The sequence below is a fragment of the Trachinotus anak genome, unplaced genomic scaffold (assembly GCF_046630095.1).
Source record: "Trachinotus anak isolate AG129_WGS33_773 ecotype Australia unplaced genomic scaffold, CSIRO_AGI_Tana_v1 ptg000012l, whole genome shotgun sequence".
Lineage (NCBI taxonomy): Eukaryota > Metazoa > Chordata > Actinopteri > Carangiformes > Carangidae > Trachinotus > Trachinotus anak.
In genome coordinates, this window is record NW_027273863.1 from 12856842 (window position 1) to 12878575 (window position 21734).

The window sequence follows — 21734 nt, forward strand, 5'->3', positions numbered from 1 at the left end:
GTACCTATTATAATGTGCTGTGCTTAAATAAGCTGTGCAAACAACACGTACCATTATCTGATGTATAAATGGCAGCAGAAACTAAGAACAAAGTGGCATATGTATGTAGGACAAACTGGTTAAACAAAATCAGGAAAATGGAAATTTTAAATGAATAGGATAAACCGCAGTCAAATTAGTCAGCTGGTTGCTTGAGTTGTATGTTAAAAAAACAAAAGCACAAAGTGTTTTGTATTTCTGTCCTTGTGGAATCTTGTTTAGTTCGAAATGCTGTCAAACACTTTTTCATCAGTTTGAAACTTTCTATTACACATAATGATGCTGAGCTTGTTAAGAATATCACACCACTCATGTTCCTGTGGAAAATGAGTTAAAATAAAGACTCATGGGAGGCAAACAACAGTTTGATATTTACAGATCATTAGTTTGGACACAATGCACTGAAAACATTCCTTTTAAAATATGTAAATTAAAAGTACCTTGCACTGAAACAAAACAGAATAATCGTAGAAATGAAGTAAAAGATGAAATGACCTGTGAACAATGTAAAACACAGTTGTGATGAGATGACAAAAATGAGTAGAAATGAAAACTTTCAGTGAGGAGCAGGCAAACAACTTCTGCCTGGTCATTTGCATTTCAAAGTCATTCCACCTTAGCCAAGGACTGCATGGGAGTGTGTGTTTGTTTGGGTGTGTATGTAAGTGTGTGGGTGCGTTTTACATAGGATACAGAGCTATGATAGACGGATACAGTAGACACAGTCACACACAGTGTGCTTTGTAGATATGTGGCACCCTCATATCTGTTTATTGATCAGAGCAGATGTGCGTCAATCAATCTTATCTGGGCTCCACACACTCTCCGGCTAACCTCCAGAGGTAGGCCAACCAATAGTGCACCATGCTGAGAGCCTCAAGCCACTCGCATTATCATCAGACACCTTGAGCAAATTTTCTCCCTCTCTGTGTATAAGTTTGCCAGTGTGTGAGAATAGCAGGGTGCAGAGCGTAAAGGTGCATTAGAGGACGGACAGAAAGAGGGAAAATGTGACAGCAGAAAACCCAGATTAACCTCGTCTTTCTGTGCGTGTTCTTCCTTAGAACTTAGTCTTCCGCACATCATACTGAGGCAGAATCAAACCTCCTGCCTTCTGTAAAGTACGCTGCACAGAAGGCTGGCATTCGCTACAGATTAAGAATCAATGCTAATGTGCCTTTCAAGTACGCCGGAGGTGGATGTGATCAAGGAGGGAGTACAGCACATCATGCTCAGCAAAACGCATGAAACACAATCAATTCAGCCCTTCCAATGATGCAGAAAATCTGTGATCCAACATATGCTCATGCCCTGTTATATGCAGGCCTAAAATAGAACAGATTTATGTCGCCTGCTTACAACGAAGTGATTTGTTCTATTGCGAGTAGTCCATCATTTCAAAAGAGAGTTGGGTGCTTGCAACTATCAGAAGTGACATGCGCAAATTGCTAACTATAGGATGTTTGAGACAAATGTTGTTCTTTTTACTTACCTCGACACACATTGCCATTGTCAGGTTCAAATCCAGCCTTGCATGTGCAGCTGCCGATAGGAACCATCCACTCTCCATCTCCGTTGCAGTAGAGCTTTATAGGAACGTCTACTTCCTCTGAGTTGGGAATGCAGATCCCTCTTGCAATGACCAGGGAGGTGCTTTCAGCCCCAGTCATCGTCTCTGGGAAGATTGCAAAGTTCTGGACCACACTTGGGCACTTCTTATAAAAGACTCTGACTGACAGCAGAGACATGCAGGCACCATAGTCCTGAAAGGCCAGGTAGAAGCCATTTTTAGACAATGGACCAAAGCTCCGCACCTCTGTGTTGACCTTCATCAGGCGTCCGCCAAAATCCACCTGTGAGAAGCTTTCATCTGCAGCAATGGTGTCCACCTTGAGGTAAGGGGCCTCCATCCAAAAGGCTGTGCCTTTGGTGGCGATGACAGCGTCAGTTTCGTAGTAGTAGAGATTAAATGTCTCCTTGCAGGAGCCAGGGACTTTGGGGATGGAGCTGCAGTCACGCACAGTGAATCGAATTTCCACATAGATGCGCTGCGCTCCACGGCGATCAATGAAGGTGGTGAGGAGCCAGTTGTTTTGACTGGGCTCAAAGACATTACACACCTGGTAGGTCCTGATGGTGTTGAGGTTCTCATCATAGCCACTCACCTCCTCCCACTACAGAAAGAGAAAGGAGAGAAGAGTGCACACAGCTGATTAGTAATCATCAATGACAAAACTGTGGTTATTTGGTTATTTGTGGATAGAGACAGAGAATTTGTACACATCAGTAATCTCCCTAAGGCACATTTGAGGCTTCCTCTTGGATTAACAAAACGGAATCAGCCTATCAAAATGTGGGGCTTATTCATCCATTGAGAACACGCAAGTGTCTTTTTTCTGAATCATAAACTATTTCTTAAGTGCAGCAACAGCATAAACACCACTTTACTGTCTTGTTCTCTAAATATGCTCAACAGCTGTAGTGTGTGTACTACCATTGTATAAGCACAAACCCAGTAATTACTTGGGATGTGCTGCTATTTGCCATCAGTGCTGAGCATGGCTGGGCACTGGGTTGACACATTATAAAATATGGTCTGTAACAAATTCAAGATTATGCACTATTGAATTACAATTAGGCAGACAGCGACTACTACATGGCAGCCACAAGCCAGTCTGATGGAAAGGCATTTGCATGCACACTGAACTGAAATACACTTCAGGCCCTTTTTTTTTTTTTTTTTTTTTGCAGGTGTGACCCACAAAGTATGTTGGATGAGCATCAGACGCCCCTTGAGGTATTATCTCAGTGTGCCAAATCATGATGAAAATGTGCCATTAACATTTGGCTGGCATCACTGAGAATCAGGAAGAGGAATCACTGAAATAAGAAGAAGCTTGCCTAGAAACTTGCTTTCAGATGAAGATTTTCAGATGAAAAAACTGCCCAGCTGGGCGAAAGCTGGTAAAGCTACAAGTGATACAGACACTCAGTCTACTGATGTTCTCAATACAATGTTTTAATTTGTGAAGCTATAGACACAGCAGCAGAGAGGACAGGAATAAACATTAGGGCTGCATGCATTGTGACACCCACATAAAAGGCCCACTGACTTGAAATGAATATTTTGTGGAATAGAGACAGTGATTTGACACAGTTTCAAACAGAATTCTTTCTTCTCTGATCACTTCCATTGTCTGTAATAATACCATTCTACAGTATATATTCTTATTTGAACCAACAGCTTGCCCCCCCCCACCCTCCACCTCTTCCTCGAATGATCCAAACGGCTGTAGGCAAAGACAAGCTAATGAGGTCCATAGTGTTGTGAGTGGGCCTCCAGTCAGTTCATGTTACTTGTGTGCATATATCTCCTGGTGCTTCCTCCTTCCTCTGACCTTTAAAGCCCCAGCTGCTCAATCAGGCCTAATGGAGAGGAGAAGACATCAAGTCTCCATACACAGCCCCAACAACCGGTCAAATGATGGAAAAGATACAGAATTCTTATTAAATGAGTCCATAAAATGATGTGAGATGAGATATATAGGACAAATTATTTGGCCCAAGGAGTACATGGAAAGCATCTGGAGAAAAACAAGAGGGTTTGGGTCAGGTAGGGGCAAGGAGAGGGAAGGAGGGAGGGAGAAGACGCGTGGAGAACAGTGACACTGCTGACATGATAAACGAGTTTACAGAAATCTGAGGTGCAAATTAAAGCCTTTTTTCACCACTGCTCCCTCTGTGCCCACTCTGCTCTGCTCTTCTCTCCCCCTCTCCTCTCTTTCCCTCCTGCTCTCTTTTCTCGTCTCTGCTCTGTAATGACCATTCATCAGCATTACAGGAACCTGTCCCTTTCAGCACTGCCTGTTCATTAATACAGCCAGCCCTAGGCTCCTCTGCACCCGTCTGCTCCAGTCTAGGAGGGGGTCCTCACCGCCCCTCGTCTAGCCAAATGACCACCATCTTTCACGCCAGAGAGAGGCCCGAGGCGTCTCCGATAATGCCCGTCTGAAAGCTGTCCAGAAATTCATTGGCTCATATAATAATGAACTACAATTTTTTTCTTTCTTTTTTTTTTTTTTATTTCCTCTTCTGTAGATATTCAGTGACACCATTGTGTCAAAGACAAACAAAACTATTACAGGTGCATCAGTTATTTAGCAGAAATCAAACTTTTTGCAACATGATGTCCTCTTATCTTTTCAGCATTTTGTATTCATCTGCTGTTTATGTCTGTGTGTGTGTGTGTGTGTATACACTCTGAGAACGTGCTGTTTATAATTTGATGGTTTACCGACCACATATTGATTTGCTGGCTGTTGTTTTGCTGCTGAAGAGCTTGAGGCTACACGCCACATTTCTGATTCTGCAGGTTCAAAACATTTGATTACTCTGAGTATTAACACTGGTATTTTCTTTTGCAACTTCATCGTGTACCTGGGACTAATAACAACATTGAAATGCATATGACACATGCATTAAAGAAGCAAGGATACTATCTATACGTAAGCAGCACATGCCCTACAGTCAGATCAATACTCTGCCGTGGTTTCCTATTTCTATTTCTATGCTCTTTCCCAGACCTTCTACATCATTTAAATCAAATCTATCTCTGCACTCCGTGACATCTCTTTGACCTTGCCCGAGAAGAGAGAAAAGTGAAAGCATCATCACCTGTCACCTCACTGATAATGGAATTCCCTGGTCCTTGCATCCATTTACTCCTCAGGGATTTGTGTATAAAATAACACTGTTACTCCTGCGCTGCGTATATTTAGTCCATGCATCATGGACCTAAGTGCAGATGTACTGCATGTTGCTGGCATGTAACATTCATATCAGCTCAAGGTGAACAAGGTGTCGGGGAGAGACAGGAGTTTGATTATCTTTATGTTTCCAAGTGTGTTTCATGTTCGGGTGATAGGAGACAATGCTCTCTTTGTGGCAGTCAGGTAAGAAACAACAGAGCAGCAGAGGATGTGGATGTCATCTTGATAAAATGGTAAAAACAAAAAGACCAGTTAAGGGCTTTAGCACGGAGTTGGTATAAGAGTAAACAGCATCACTTAGGTGAGATTTTTTATCTAGTTTCTATAAAGTCAGCTCCCTCTCAGTTACTGTACACATCTCTGTATCTATTATTTATCATTACCAATATCACTGAACACAAACTTTCTTGCTGATGAAACACCAAACAAATATTGAGAGCCTCTTTACACTAACACTCATTTTAACGCCAACCAAATGCACCCAGTGGCTCCACTCTAAAAGCTTTGCTTTTGCCAGTAATATAGGAGACACTCTACCCCTGCCCCTGATTGTCAAGTGTGGTCATTGTGTGTGTCATTATGGCTGCTCTGTTTTATGGGCACTAGTGAGGAGATGGAGGGGCTATGGATTCACAGCGCACTTAATGTTTGTGTTAATGACCAGTCACAGCTAGCTGAGCTGGAGGAGAGAGGGCGGAGGAAAGAAAGAGACAGAGTGATGGATAAAAGAAAAATACAGGAGTGGAGAGGAATCAAGGAGGGGGGGGGGTAATATATTCAGGCTGATGCTCCCCTTCCCACAGCCTCAATTTGCCCGCCATCAACCATCGATACTCTGCCCTCATAAAGGCCATTCATCACATTGATCTCCTGCCATTACCTTCGAAGGCTAAAATAACACAGAGCAGCTCAGATGGCCACAGTCTCACTCTAGAGGACTATAGCATCCTGAAGTGAGCAGGGTACAAGCAGAGCCCCAGTCACAGAGCTGAAAGGACTAACTTATCGGAGCATGGATGTATCACCTGTGGACACTAACAGGAGAAATGGGCTGGACTAATGAGTCATTTGGAGCAGGCATGGTGGGAACTGGACAGGAGCTACCGTACGCGTGCTGCAGGTTTCCAGTCAGGCTTGATCCTGATATAGCAAAAGCAATGAAGAATAGGTCCACTCCAAAAATAGTAAAAATGCTCAGCACTTTTCCACCACAGGAACTTTTCCAGGAACCATTTAGGAGCTCAAGAACTGACTTTGCCTTCCAACCCCCATTTCCCATCCCTCTGGATGTTGTACTTTCTGGTGGTCAAGAAGTGGTTGCCAGTTGTATCAATACAGAAATGACTTCTTGAAATGTTTATTTACAGTTAAACAAGCCTGTTTAGTAGACTTTTTTAAACTATTGTAATAATGTGATCAACATAGTCAGTCAAACAGAATCTTTTTTTTTCACTGTTTCAGAGCTGTTACATACAATAAAAAAGTAACAAGTAAAAAGACATTAGTATCTTATTTGAAAGACGGGAGTTAAAAAATTCTGTCCCCTGAAAAGCTGTTTGGCTTTGTGTTTGGGTTCTGTACAATAATGTACAGATCTACAGATCTACAGAAAAAAGGACCCTTATTTTCTGAGTTTTGCTCCTGGGCCTCCATTTTTCTTGAGCCTATTTGGTAGAGGGGCCAGTGGTTGCCACAAAATGAAATCCAGGGATAAAGTATGAGCAATATGACTTCTGTCTTCACGTACTGTAACTCTACCCTCAATCGTGCACACCAGCCAAAACACTTGTGTGTGTGGTTGTGGCTCGGGCTTAACTACACACACATAAAGATGAGTCTTGACTACTTTTAGCTCATCATTCAACCTCGAGTCAATTCACACAAGAAGGAGACTTGAATAGGGAAGCATCTCTTGGGCTGATCTTTAACCTTCAGTCTGCTGCCTGATCCTCTCTGGAGTCACACTCACAAACTGCTTTTCAAATCCATCAGCACCAGTTAATACAGCTACATGCTCAGACATACTGAGCACAGATGGATGATGAGCAGCTCAGAGCAGTTCCACATTTAAAGCTCCTCAGTAAAGAAAGGTCTTCAAAATGCCACTGCAAATAGTAGAAGAGCGCCTGGCAAGTGTTTCTTGAATGGCTGTCAAAACTCTCAATGCTCAATCTGATGATGGGCTTTTTACAGCAGGACCCAAGGCAAGAGGTGGATTTAATAGTAGACAGCTATGGCTGACTTGTCCCCAACTATGCTCTGCTGATACAGTACACAACATTTTTTTTGTGCCCTTTTAATTTAAAGCACACGACTTTGAGCTTACCCTTCAAAGGAATACAGTCGATAGGAGAAGTTGCTTCATATTTTTGATTGTGTTCCCCAAAGAATTCCGGGACGGGATTGTGTTTATATAATATTTCCGCCAACAGCACATCTAGGGTATTGTGTTTACATCTGTAAACCCTAGAGGAACGGCTGGCACATATGTGAGCACTTTCTACCTAAGAGTTGTCTGTTCATCTATCATTGCAGGACTAAAACATGTGGGTGGAGGCAAGGAGGAGATTGCTTTTCATACTACAGGCTTGGGATGGACATTTCAGTAATGAGCCTATTTGTTATTCATGTCAACACAACATTGTACTGAGCCAGGGAGAGTATACCTTCATAAAATCTTTTTTTTTTTTTTTTTTTAAATAATTGGGCATGAATAAATCAGCATTTAAAGAGCTGGCTTTTGATAAAAAAGAGAACAAAAGAAAAGGAATGGCAGACATACAGGTGAAATTCACATTGACAGGTTTGTAAAGGCCAAGGTCTCAGAAGGACAGTGGATTATACCTGGACATGAAAAGCTGAGATAGGGATTGAACTCCTCATGCCCCTACTGAAAGATGCTCTCCTCATTTTGCAAAGCTCACCGCTAACTGTAATCACAAGCCATATAGCTTTTTTTTTTTTTTTCTTTCCAAAGGCTGCTTCGAATCCCTCTGACTTAATGAGGATATTTGCATTTCAACCTCTGGGTCTGTTCCTTGAAGTCAATAGAGTGGACACGTCATGTAAAGCAACAGTTGGTTTGCTTTAGTAACAATAACTGCGGCAACATTAAATCACATTCCCGCACAGGACACATGCTCACAGTCTCTTGTAAATTCACATATTCTGAAAGCTACGCCTCATCTCCTACCTCTCTCTCTCTCGCGCGCGCGCACACGCACACGCACACACACACACACACACACACACACACACACACACACACACACACACACACACACATACACATACACACACACACACACACACACAACCAGACTGCAGCCTCTAAAATATGCAGTGGCATGATTGCTATTATCATTTCTGATCAGCTGTGTTATTGAATGAGGGCTGCTGTCAGACCAGTTGCATGGGAATTATTATTTTGCGGGGCATCTGAGGCCTAGTTCCGCCCGGCTGAATGTGATGGATGGGGAGGAAATGGTGATGTCTGAAACACTCCCAGTCCTGCCAGATCCCAGCCACTCTGTAATTACAGTCAGACAGTTTGACTGAACCTGGACAGAACTCTGTCCGCCTGCGTCCAAATGAGACTCATTGAAGATTTGCTTCCTGACCACGCCCATGCCCAGGTCAATACATCTACTGAGCTGAGGGGTTAAACAAGGGAGCTCATGCTGGTGTTGCTGAGTATAAACAAAAAAAAGCCAATGCTTTTTGTTGTTCTGTTGGTCGCTTTCATGCCAAACTTTTATCTGAATGTGTGTATATACTGCCTGCGAAATATGCTGTGTTGACGCATTATTGGCAATTTGGTATCATTACATGCTCACAGATGTCTTTGATATACTTTTTTTTTCTCAGATCCTGAAAGTGATGCACATAATTCAAGTGAACGATCCACCCAGGCATCTCACTCTCCCTCTCCTTCATCCAACTTCTGTAATATCATTATTAACACTTGCTGCTGGTAAACACAACCGTCCTAGATATTGTAGGTGTTACTAAATGTAGCTTCTAGTGTTTACACTGGCGACAGCAGGCTGAAAATGAATATGAATGGGTTTCCACCAAAGAGTAAAATTTCAATGTTAGCTGCAGGTAATTTAGCCACATCATTCCTACAGATAAAAAAAAAAAAGATCTTATTATTAAGACAAGCATACAACTCACAAAAAACTGGTGGGTGGTGCTGCAGTTCTAAGGTTGCTTGACATGGGACAAGCAAATTGTCACTGTTTTAAATACAAAGAAATGTGTATTGGATGATAAATAAACACATCTGAATGATATTTACCATCGAAAAATATTGTAACTTGTGACTGCTGGAATTATGACTACAATTTTGTAATGATAATTATCATAATCTGTAGTCCTGATGATTTAAGGGGACATTTATTCTGCTCTACATTTCACATATTGTGGAATTAATATAAACATTTTCAACTATAGTAGTAATTCTACATGCCAGTAGTCTGCAGTTATTCATTTGGACTGGTGTAGTAAAAGAAGTTTGTGCAGGTTCATGTGAAAGTGATGAACTGATAACCATGCCTAAAAAGAAATCAGTGAAAGATTGGTAAAACTTCATTAAGTCAAGTAAAGGACAAAAACAAGGTTAATGGAACTGTGTTGAAACACAGAACCGTTACCTGAAGACTTTTATCTCACAGAAAACCTGGTAACACCCACTCAGGTACCTTCAGAGAAACCGAGCAGCTGACACTGCCTCAGCAGGGCCTTCAGTTACCAGTAGCAACATTACCTTGAGTCACCCTGCGTAAAAGGCTAAAGCCGCGTGTTTCGCTGATACCTGACAGCCTCTGCAACCTTATGGATCTATTGTGGAGGATGATAAGGAGGAAGACTAAATGAGTCACCATCACTGTGTATATATATTGAAGTTGGAGGTGTGCCCTCGCGCACCAGCAGGTATGTAAAGAGAAGAAAATGAAAAGCCGAAAAGTGGAAGAAAGGACAAAGGACAGAGAAGAAATCCAGAGAGACAGCAGACAAAATGTAACCATTAAGAGCTTCATTTATTTAGAGCAGATAGGGGGTGTAAAAATGATGAACAGAAACGGAATGTGATGACAAGGGGTAAAGGGTGTGAAAGAGTGAAAGCTGTCACCCTGCAGGTAACCTGGCCCCCTATGGCCTAAGGCGAGGCCATTTAGGCACAAACCACAAAGAGCATGTCAGCAGGGGACAGGAGAATGGCAGGGTATCAAGGCTTTTGGGTGCAAAGGGGGCCCCTGTCTGTCTATGTGTATGAGCGCATGTGTGTGTGTGTGTGTGTGTGTGTGTGTGTAAAAACTCTGCAAAGCATGACACCTGACAGCCCTATCCTCCAGACACAAAGACACAGAGAGGGAGTGAAGGTGGGGAGGGAGAGGGGGGATATTGGTTAGGTGACGATGGAGCGAAAAAGGGAGTCTGAGCTCTGAGGCAGACAAGCTGGAGTAAAGAAAACCAGAAAAAAAAGACATTGAAATAGTCAGTGTGGGTAAAAAAAAAAAAGATGGAGGGGAAGAATGGGGGATTTACTGCTATTTCTGCCAGCTCTGTAGGACTGCTGAAATAGCAGGTGCTGCAGGTACCGGGATAGACACACAATAACTCCCACACTCTTAAGTCAGCCTCAGCCTCCAGCCACTCCTTCGCACTCCTCCAAATTCATACCAAATTAAGGGGAGATTCATTTCTCCTTTCTTTTTTTTTGCCCTAGTTCTATCATTTTGTTCTTTTATTTATTCTTTGATGAAAAAAAATGTCCTTGGTTCCTAATACATCCAAGAGAATTTTTACATCTGAGCTATTGTGGGAAAATCCACAGGAAGGAAATTAAAAATTGAGGTAGCCACATGTTATTTCATTTCAAAGGGGAAAAGTTAAAAAAAAAAGTTAAGAAAAAAGTGGCACACAATTTCAAACCAGCCTGATTTAGCTTGTAACTATATTCTGCACATCCTTTAATATTCTGCTCTGTCTGTAACCACATGTGGATGCTGCTTTCTTGGCCGTGTCTCTTTCGCAAATGAGATTTGGAATGTAAATGAAATCTTACCTACAAACAAATGTTTAGAGCTAAAACATGATATGGGAGCGGTTTCCACAGAAGAGCAAAGCCTGATAAAGCAGATACAGGAACAGACACCCAAACACAGAGCCACACACGCACAAACACACACAGACTGAAAGCCAAGGATGCGTCGTGATCTGAGTGATTCAATGTATTACCATTCTACTCATCATGCCGAGCTGAGATGTCTGTGTCTGAGCTCAGAACAAATTCAGCTGCCGGCTATACACCTAAGTCACACTCAATAACCTTGGAGGTAAAATGAGACAGGTCTGTGAATACATTCCACGTTTCTTTTTCCACACCGTAACTCATTCCTGAAGAGTTCGTAAAGGGCTTATATTTCCGAATGTGTGACCATGTGCATGTGCTGCATCAGTTTGTATGCGTGTGTGTGTGTGTGTGTGTGTGTGTGTTTATGCGCATGTAATGAAGGCACTCTTCTCACCTGGCCACTGAAGCGCAGCCAGCATGACTCACTGGCGTTTTTCTCCTCTCATTCCATCTCAGCTCGGGCTCTGCCGGTTCAGAGTTCACCTCCTCACACCCCCTCTCTCTCTCTCTTCCTCACTCCTTCTCACTCATCCTCCATCTTTTTTCCTCTCCATTGCTCTCCGACTCTTATTATCTACATTCAATCAACCCCCCTTTCTCCTCCCTCTCTATCTTTTGCTCTTTTTTCGCCTTCCTCAATTTACTTTTTCATCCTCCCCTGTTCCCTTATGCCTGTTGAGTCGCTGCCTGTCTGTCTGTCAGGGCATGAATAATTGAGGTGTATTGAGTCTGGTCAGCAGATGGTGAGATGGCCGTCATGGATCTATCTGTGCTCTTTAGGAATCGCTGAGTGTATGCTGACACCTGTCCAGTTAAGGCCCACAGGAGCTTAGCACAGGAGGCAGTGGGGGAGCAAGGGTAGGGCACGCCCCAAACCCCCTCTCCTCTATCAGCACCTGCAGTAGCACACACACTCCCACATGCAGGTGCAGAAATGCAACAGTACACTCAGGCACTTCAATTTATGCCTGAGCACACACAAGCCCGCATGTGGAAGTACATGCGAGCGTAAATACAAACAAACAAACAGGGTGAGATCCATTCTGTCTCCATCCTTTTTCATGCACCTGCAACAAAAGAACGGAGGGATTTCTCCAAAATCTCCTCTTTATCTCTCGGCTCCTGTCTCACTCCCCATGCCGTCTCTTGTCCGAGGTCTCCCCCAGCATTTATCCCCCACACCCCTCTCTCTGCTCACTTGGCCTACTCTTTATCCCTCTCTGCCCCAAGCCTCTTACAGCCACACCAACCCTCCCTGTTTCTCCATGCTTGACAGCACCCACAGCCTCTGTCAGCACAGCCACCGCCACCCAGCTGACCCCCATAACCCCCACAACACCCCCTTCCCCCAAGGCCCTCACCCCAAAGCCTAAACTTTGTCTGTGACCTACGAGAGTCACATGAGTTAACCCAAGCTGTTGTCCACACGCACACCCACAGCTGAATGTTTCTGGGATACAGGGCAGGTTTTTTTTTTTTTTTTTGCCACACACAATTGATCTTTTAAACTCTCTCCCTCCGGTTTCTTCTAATCCCTCCCTGCCCCCCTTCCTGATCCTGCAACCCCCTCCAGCCCCTCCACCATCACTACTTCATTTTTCTTCCCTCTCATCTCTCACTCTCATCCCTTTCCTGTTTCCCTCACTCCACACTCCCCTAATCCCATCTGCCCCCTCCCCAAATGAAAGCAATTGTTTCTGGTTCCCCTTTTATCCAAATCATTCAAGAATGATGCAGAAAAAGTTAAGATAAAGAAACTCCTGTTTCTTTTCTCTAAGCCTCGAGGCGTAGAATTCCATAACGTGTGTGTCCACCGAGCACCTTTTGTCAGGCTGCCAGTATTTTTATCTTTATTTTTTATCTTTTATTTTTTTTACAGCTGACTTGATTACCAACTATTTTTTCTCATGAGAACGTAGCCCGTTTTGGTCACCTCCTCCTGTTCAGAAAAGTTAAAACAGAGGTTTGTCAGAGATAGGGACAAGACGTCCAGCTAACTTTCCGTTAGGAGCCCTGCAACTGCATGACTGGAGCTACAGTTTTGTCCAGTAAGGGCTACTGTTAGAAGCAAGAAAGTGGATTGTTTGGCTCCCAGCTGTCAGGCCAGGGTTTTACTCTTGGTGCCTAATGTTACAGATAGGCTTTTTCCAGCTTTGAATCTAGATTGGCAAGGTAGCAAAGGTTCTTCCTTTGTTAGCTAAAAATATGTTACTCTTTCAAGAGGAGCATGTTTTTGGGTCTTCTTGCAGTAAGCAGTGAGCTTGCACTGAAGTAGTGGTGCTGGCTGTTTAATTTCCCATTAGTGGTTGTTGCCTTCGCTTGTTAGTTTTGAGAAAAGAGCGACGACTCCCCGGTAAGTGGTTACGCTTGTGGGTAAAACTTCTTTTCTTTTTATTGCTGTAGACTGTATCTACAGCAATAAACAGCATCGACTGTTGCCGACGGTGGAGCAGGCAGAGTCGCTCCCCACCTAAAGGTGCTCCACCTAGGAAAAAGGTCAAGAAAGTGGATAGTTTGGCAGCTAAGGTTGATACACTGGCTTCAGACTGTGCTGAGATTGAACATTTGCTCCTTAACCATCTACCAGGCTGCAACCCTGGTAGACAGCCTGCAGGCTAGGGTCCCCTAACCCACCAGGATGGCATTAGGAAGACCTGTTTCACATGGGCTTCCTGTGGCCAGTTCTATGAGGACAGACCTGATCCATTCACACTTACGACACCTGTATGGAAAGCAGATCTGGGGCAGGCTCCAAGGCTGACCCTAACCCCCAGCCCCAATCAAGTCAGTGGTCTGCATGGTGCACTTGGATGAGGCTCCAACAACAAGCATCCTGGCTGGCGCTTTCTTTTATTAAGAAATATATCTTCAGACATGATGATGTTTCAAATCACTTGTGGTTTTCAATACTAATTACATGAACATGAATTGTGGGGAGTCAAGATTATTCCACTGTTAACACTCTGTCTTGGATGTACTTTTGAGTTTTTGATTATTGTGCACTTGTAGGTTTTGGTTTTCTACACAAAACATAGAGTTCACCATCACTGAAACTAAATTATACAACTTTTTATTTGCTTTAAGCTTTAGTTAAGGTTCAAACATGGATTAAATCGTTTTGATTACAGGGATGAGTAGCTTCAGTGCCAGTCTTATTTTTTTCCACTCCACTTCATTGCTGCCACAGTGTTTGGGGTTTTTTGTCATGGATGTGAACATCTTTAGAAAGCCTGTTAAGCATATACATGAAGATGAAATTGTTTTTTTCTTCAACATAAATCTAGTTTTGTTAACTGATTTAGCTTTTAATGGCTCAACCTGATAAAGATTTATCAAATGTATCACTAAGAAGATTGATGAAGAAAGACTGAAGAAAGAGGAGGACAATCAATTTATTTATAATCGCATATAAATGTACTTTAGTGTGATTGTGTAAGACAAGAGAGAGAGGACTGACTCATAAGGATAGAGGTGAGGCAGAAACAGAGAAAAAATGATGAGAGGGTGAAGTTCACAGAGAGAAAGAAGGAATATATCCAACTGAAATGAAACAATAGACAAAAGCAAAGGCAGAAACATGCATTATGAAAGCATATTGTACTATTGTTTGCTGTACACATCTGTTTGCCTTCTGAGCACTCGAGCAGATGCTAATGTAGAGTGTGCATTCACATGCTGCTGCTCCATTATACATTAATGTGGCTAACCCTGATATGTCCTCATGTTTACACCACTGGAACTAATAACACTGCCTCTGCAATCCTTCAAAATTAACCCTTCAGGTCAGCCAAACACAAACACACACACCCAGACACACATGTATACACTTCTTACGAACTCTTGAAGGAGGTGTTACGAAAGGAAATTAATGAGATGTATCGAATAGCGCAGGACAACACTAGTGTGTGTGTGTGTGCCTTTTCTCTGGTTGTGTGTGTCCAAGAGGCAGTTATCAGGTTCACAAAGGGAAGCAATTGAACCACTTCCCCACTGACTATACACATACAGTGCCTTGAAAAAGTATTCATACCCCTTGAATTTTTTCACATTTTGTGACCTTACAGTCACAAACTTTAATGTATTTTGTTGAGATTTTATGTGATAAACCAACACAAAGTAGCACATAATTGTGAAGTGGAATGAAAATGAGATATGGTTTTCAAAAGTTTAAGCAAATATAAATCTGAAAAGTGTGGTGTGCATATGTATTCAGCCCCCTGTACTCTGATGAATACAAATACAATGTAAATACAATCCAGTGCAATCAATTGCCTTCAGAAGTCACCTAATTAGTAAATAGAGTCCACCTGTGTGTAATTTACTCTCAGTGTAAATACACCTGTTCTGTGAAGGCCTCAGTGGTTTGTTAGAGAACACTAGTGAACAACAGCATCATGAAGACCAAGGAACTCACCAGACAGGTCAGGGATAAAGTTGTGGAGAAGTTTAAAGCGGGGTTAGGTTATAAAAAAATATCCCAAGCTTTGAACATCTCAAGGAGCACCGTTCAATCCATCATCCAAAAATGGAAAAAGTATGGCACAACTGCAAACCTACCAAGACATGGTCGGAGAAGCAGCCAAGAGGCCCATGGTCACTTTGGAGGAGCTGCAGAAATCCACAGCTCAGGTGGGAGAATCTGTCCACAGGACAACTATAAGTCGTGCACTTCACGAATCTGGCCTTCATGGAAGAGTGGCAAGAAGAAAGCCATTATTGAAAGAAAGGCATAAGAAGTCCCGTTTGCAGTTTGCCACAAGCTATGTAGGGGTCACCACAAACATGTGGAAGAAGGTGCTTTGGTCAGATGAGACCAAAGTTGAACTTTTTGGCCTAAATGCAAAGCGCTATGTTTGGCGGAAAACTGACACTGCTCATCACCCTGAACACACCATCCCCACTGTGAAACATGGTGGTGGCAACATCATGCTATGGGGGTGCTTTTCTTCAGCAGGGACAGGGAAGCTGGTCAGAGTTGATGGGAAGATGGATGGAGCTAAATACAGGGCAATCCTGGAAGAAAACCTGTTGGAGGCTGCAAAAGACTTGAGACTGGGAAGGAGATTCATCTTCCAGCAAGACAATGACCCTAAACATAAAGCCAGAGCTACAATGGAATGGTTAAAATCAAAGGTGGCCCAGTCAAAGTCCAGACCTAAATCCCATTGAGCATCTGTGGCAAGACTTGGAAATCGCTGTTCACAGACGCTCTCCAGCCAATCTGGTTGAGCTTGAGCGATTTTGCAAAGAAGAATGGGCAAAGATTTCAGTGTCTAGATGTGCAAAGCTGGTAGAGACATACCCCAAAAGGCTCGCAGCTGTAATTGCAGTGAAAGGTGGCTCTACAAAGTATTGACGCAGGGGGGCTGAATACATATGCACACCACATTTTTCAGATTTTTATTTGCTTAAAATTTTTAAAACCATGTAGCATTTCCGTTCCAATTTACAATTATGTGCTACTTTGTGTTGGTTTATCAAATAAAATCTCAATAAAAAAATATTTAAGTTTGTGGTTGTAAGGTGGCAAAATGTGAAAAAGTTCAAGGGGCATGAATACTTTTTCAAGGCACTGTAACTATACATCATTATTAAAATCAGCATGTCATACAAGTCAAAGTGCTCTCTTAGGCTACAGTGGAATGGTTACACAATTGATTTTTTTTTAAGTTTACCTTCAACTCAGCTTGTAAATGATGTAGAATATGTTCATTATACCCATGTTGAATGTTTCTGTTTTTTTTATTAAATACTGGATTTCCTAATCAACTGCATGTTGGTGCACCTGCAGCCCTCAAGAGACTGACCAGGTTTGACATAATTATATCTTTGGCTCTCGCGCAACAGGAATCCATTTAAAATAAAAATGCTGAATTTTGTGTTGTATGTGATATTTTTTACTTGTGTGTGAGTGTGGATTTCTGCAAAATCAAGCACACACTCCACCACTAAGGTCAAGGCAGCTGTGTAACAGGGTAAGTTCCACCAGTGAGCGGTGTGAGCGTATTCTCCCTGCAGCACGGCTGCCTGAACTGCTACAACAGGAGTAGCTTAGAAAACTATGCTCAACACAGACAAGAGGCTCTGTGTGCCTGGAGGCTTGCTGAACTGAGCAGCCTTGGATAGAAACAGCACAGTAGATGTCTCTACTCAGTAGGTCTTACTGGATAATTGCTCTTCTCAGAGAAACAAAAAATGTGGCAATGTGAGGTTGGTCCATGCAAAAAATCATGGTCATCTTTGCATATTATGTAAGTGTGATGAAATGTTGTCACGTGTTTATCCAACTCATCCTTTAAAAAAAAAACAAAAACAAAAAAAACATCGTGTGTCACAACACCCAGGGTGAAAGGCACAAACTGTAAAATGAACATGCCAAAGTGTGTAATATTAGTTTTTGAGTCAAACTGACAATTAGTTTTTGGACAAATGACCAATGTTTTCCTGTTAAGACAAACTTGTCTTATATGCTGCATTTTAACATTCATTTTTATTTATGCCAGCAATAGAAGATCATACTGAACAAGGTCCAAGCTTGGGATCCTGTTAAAATGACTGTAGTCTCCAGGTTCCAGACTGTTTTAGTTAGTGCTCAAAAATGCAGTGTTCAACCAGAGCAAAAGCTCTGTTCAAGAGCAGTAAATGCTCACTTTACATGTGTGTAAAATGCCTCATAAAGACCCAAAGACCCAGAAAATGCAGGAAACAGTCATTGTCAACCCTGGATGGCTCCTATCAGATCCAATGCTATCAGTGTTGGGCTATGGAGCTTTTCATTGAATTATTGAATTACACCACCGAGAACAAGGTCTTAAAATTCTCTTTAGGTCCATTAATGTAATAGGGCAATCATACTTCTGATACTGCAAAGAAAAAAAGAAGAAAAACACTGTTCCTATTCTGATGACTTGGCACTTTATTCCATTTCCACTCCTTTCATGTGCATGAAAGTACCTGAAAGTTGAAAATAGTTCCCTTAAAATCTGAAAAAGCCCTGAGCGTTTCCATCCTCTTAGCTCCTCCTCCCCCATTTCACCCTAATACCTCCACTTCCCTGCATAAATGTATCATTACAGTATTATTATGTCTATGGTACAACCCCCCCCCTCCCAGCCTCCATTTACAGGGACTTAGGTACTGTGTTCTGGGGCTTACTTGGACCCATTATATCATTAAGTCATTATGAGCGGGGACAGAGAGAAAATAATACCCATAATAGGAGCTACATTGAGCAATACTTAAATCTATGCTCCCGTCCTGCGTGCCTTCCTGCCTATTTATCTGTCTGGCTGTAGATCTGTACGTGCACTGTGTTTCATGATGCGCATCATCCATACCACGCCATCTTCCTCCCAACAGAGAGAGTTTGAAGACAAACTTCTGAAACTGTTTTTACTCAGTAGGTGTGTGTGTTGGCAAGGACCGACTTACCCCAGAATTAGGATATGCTGTCCAGCCCAGTTCAGCTGTGGCCACCCGAGTGTCCATCACGGTCTCTGTGGCAAAGAAAGGGGTAGAGAGAGGAAAAGACAGTGGTTAGCCTCAAAGGAAGCTATTTTGGGCATAATTCCACAGAGCTGAACCACATTCAAGCCCCAGTGATCACTTGACACTATCATGGAATAACAGAAAGGAGACGAATCCTTCACTGCGTTTCATCCATCTCTGCTAGACTTCTGTTAAGACAAGAGACATGGAAACAAAGCCTTGGCACTGGAAGGGATGTCTGAGAGCCTCTGTCATGCTGTTAAATGCTGAGCTTTGTATTGTGTCCTCTCAGTGTGAGCATGAAACTACAGTATGTGCATCCTGCCTTTGTTTGTGTGCATGTATTTGCACGATATGCAGTCATTTGTGGAAAAATGAGTGGATATTTTTGTGTCTGTTTGTGTGCACATGAGAAACACTGAATGACTTTGCATGTGGTTGTGTGCGAGTGCTGAACTTTGTCACATTGTTTAAGCAAAGAAAGTGGCAGCACAAATGCAGAGGGAGCCCTTCCAAGGCTAAGCCGCTCCAGATTGTTTACTCCTAGCGGGGACATTCCCTGAAAACAAGTATGGCCTCTGTGCTTTTTGCTTCCATTCTTCTCCACATTTGTGAAAATACATACATTTCCAGGACACTAGGACCAAGGTGTATGTGTGAGCTTTAATGAAAGATATCTGCTTCTCTCTAACTTTCTGAACATTTGTAAAAAATCTCAAGATGTACCTTAGATGACTGTATGTTACAAACAAAAATGAGACAAGAGAAAGTTAAAAAAGAGAATCCTGCCACTGAAAAGGAAAGGATTTAAATTTATCTATCTCACTTTGGACTTGTACTAACCGAGCTGCCATATCTGGCACCATATCTATGAAATATAAGCACACAAAGATTACCCATTCTCTCTCGCCCTCTCCCCTCTTACTAATCCTCAGTGACACACTGTAGACAAATATGTCTGGCAGCTCACCCAAGAAGTTTGTCATCCCTGTTTTGATTAATATCTGCCTGGTTGGCACACTGAAATCTGGAAACTTGATATAGCTCCAGGAAAGGAGAGAGAAGTATGACAGTTATCACAAACCACCAGTCCTTCCTGCTTCTCTCTCTCCCTCCCACACACACACATGGATTTATAGAGTGATAAACTGGGTGAAATATTGGCCTGATAGATTCATAATTTTACCTGTAACAGACAGCTCATTGTCTGGCCTAAACCTTCCATCATATTGAGAGTGAACCAGGGCATATTTTGCCTGCTGATGTCCACTGCCACAGCATGCCCGCAGTTGTATTTGTTGTGACCAAACAGATTTAAAAAGTGGGAGACAGAAGTGGGGTATGGTGAGTCTGGGTGATGATCTGTATTAGATAAGCAGGGTGTGTGGGAATTATCAGAGGAGCTGCAGCTGCTGTGTCTATGGTTTGGACATCATCCACCGTCAAAGCAAACGGTTGGCTGGCGACGCCCACATGTGTTGTTGATGAGGGAGAAATCTCACAACACTGTCCTCATTCTAGGAAAGGTTTCAGCCCTCAACACCCCCCCACCCCCCTCCCTTTACCTGCTCCTTCACAGGAAAAGCACAGACCCGCAGCTGTCGCTTATTTGGAATCTTGCTAAACTTGCAGTGATTTAGAAATCATTCCAAATGATGGAGCACTCGAAGCCTATCATCGGAAATTCAAGTGGTCTTGGTAAAAAAAAAAAAATTATATGTAAAAAAGCAAAAAAAAAAAAAAAAAAAAGAGTGACAAGCCACTGGTAGGAGAAGGAGAGAGGCCTTTCATTCTCAGTCTCCACTTACAGGGAGAATCTGTCCTCAGACATGAAACCAATTAGGCTTGGTAATTCAGTGTCATACACAAGCACTCACACGTATACACTTTAAGACACGCACACACAAGGACACATGCTACACACGCACATTCTCATTCACCAGCCAACTCAGAGCAATTTTCTGTGTACACCTACAGTGACAGCCTTGTTCACACCTGGCTTCTATCAGAGTATTTCAATTTGCCTAAGATCACCCTTGCCTTGTCTAGTTTTCCACAGCCAGCCAGCCAGCCAGCTTCAGCCTGCCTTCCTGCCTGCCTGCCTGCCTGCCTGCCTGCCTGCCTGCCTGCCTGCCTGCCTGTGCGACTTGCTGTCAGCTGGGGAGATAGGAGCATGAAACAGCCCTCAGCGCCAACCAGTGTTGTGGGGACTGCCAACCCTTTCTCAGGGGAAATCACAAAAGCTTCAGTCAAATCACACAGGCACTTGGTAGGCCATTTTCCATTTCCTGTTAAAAGGAAAGGAGGAGGGGAGGGGAGGGGGGGGTGCAAGATGGTGAAGACAGGAGACAAAAAAGGTCAGAAAAGACCCATGGGAGGAGTGGATGAGCTGGGTCACGTGGCCTAATGTCTACCATTAGCAAAATATCAGAGTAGCAGATGAGTAAATGGAGTATGCTAAGTGGTTATTAGCAACAAGGTGGGGCTCACACGGCCTTCACGCAATACCTCACACACCTGTCCACTGGCACAGGGGATTTGGAAAATATGCCCTGTGGACGTGTCTGTGTGCGAGTTTTAAATGAGCTGTTATGTGGACTACTCATCATCCTAAGTGGATTTGAAGAGTTTCACTTTAAAATGCGCTACCCACATTAATTATAAAAGCAGACTCTTTCAAAATTACAAGAGGCACATTTTGGTTTATTGCTGAAAAATCATCATATGACCTAAGCTAACAAAACTGTTAGGTTTCAGGGGAATTAATCAAATATATGTTGGGTTTTTTTCTTCTTTCTTTTAAATCAAATCAAAGAAAAACTGAACAAATTGCTGGTGGTCCATTTCTTAAAAGAACATCTTTCAGATAATTATATAAATTAATATTATATCTATTGGGATCAAATATTTCTCTGTTTAATAGGTATTTCCACAGATTCATACACATAACAATTTGCTTGGACAAAAAAATGATGCTGTAATTGTAAATTTTCATTTGAAGCAGCAGCAGCTTGGACACTTATTTCCAGTAGTTTAACGCGGGGTTACTCCTCAGCTTAGACCATAAAACTCTCATAAAAACAATTAGTCCTCCTTTTCCCTGGCTCCCTAAATCTGATTGCAGTTATGTCTGACCACACATCCTATTACCCTCTCTGTCTGTTACTTTTCACCAAGTCATTTGGAAGACAAGGAAAGACAACAGCTAGCTGTTGTCCCTCATGTTTGGAGGCTAGCCCAGAGTGTTTTCTCCAGCATTCATATTCTGCTATGTCAGCTCCACCTGTGAGCTCCAATAA

The 21734-nt window shown here is 42.6% G+C and overlaps 1 protein-coding gene across 2 annotated transcripts in view; it reads right to left on the reverse strand.

Annotated features, from left to right (window-relative positions):
• LOC139629056 (ephrin type-B receptor 1-B) overlaps positions 1–21734 on the reverse strand; it is a 152292-nt gene that overhangs the window by 86379 nt on the left and 44179 nt on the right. For both annotated transcript variants that reach the window (XM_071491404.1, XM_071491405.1), the window contains exons 2-3: positions 18379–18443; positions 1532–2213 (exon numbers count right to left, since the gene is read on the reverse strand). In XM_071491404.1, coding sequence (XP_071347505.1) covers positions 1532–2213; positions 18379–18443 — 747 coding nt within the window. The remainder of the gene's footprint in view (positions 1–1531; positions 2214–18378; positions 18444–21734) is intronic.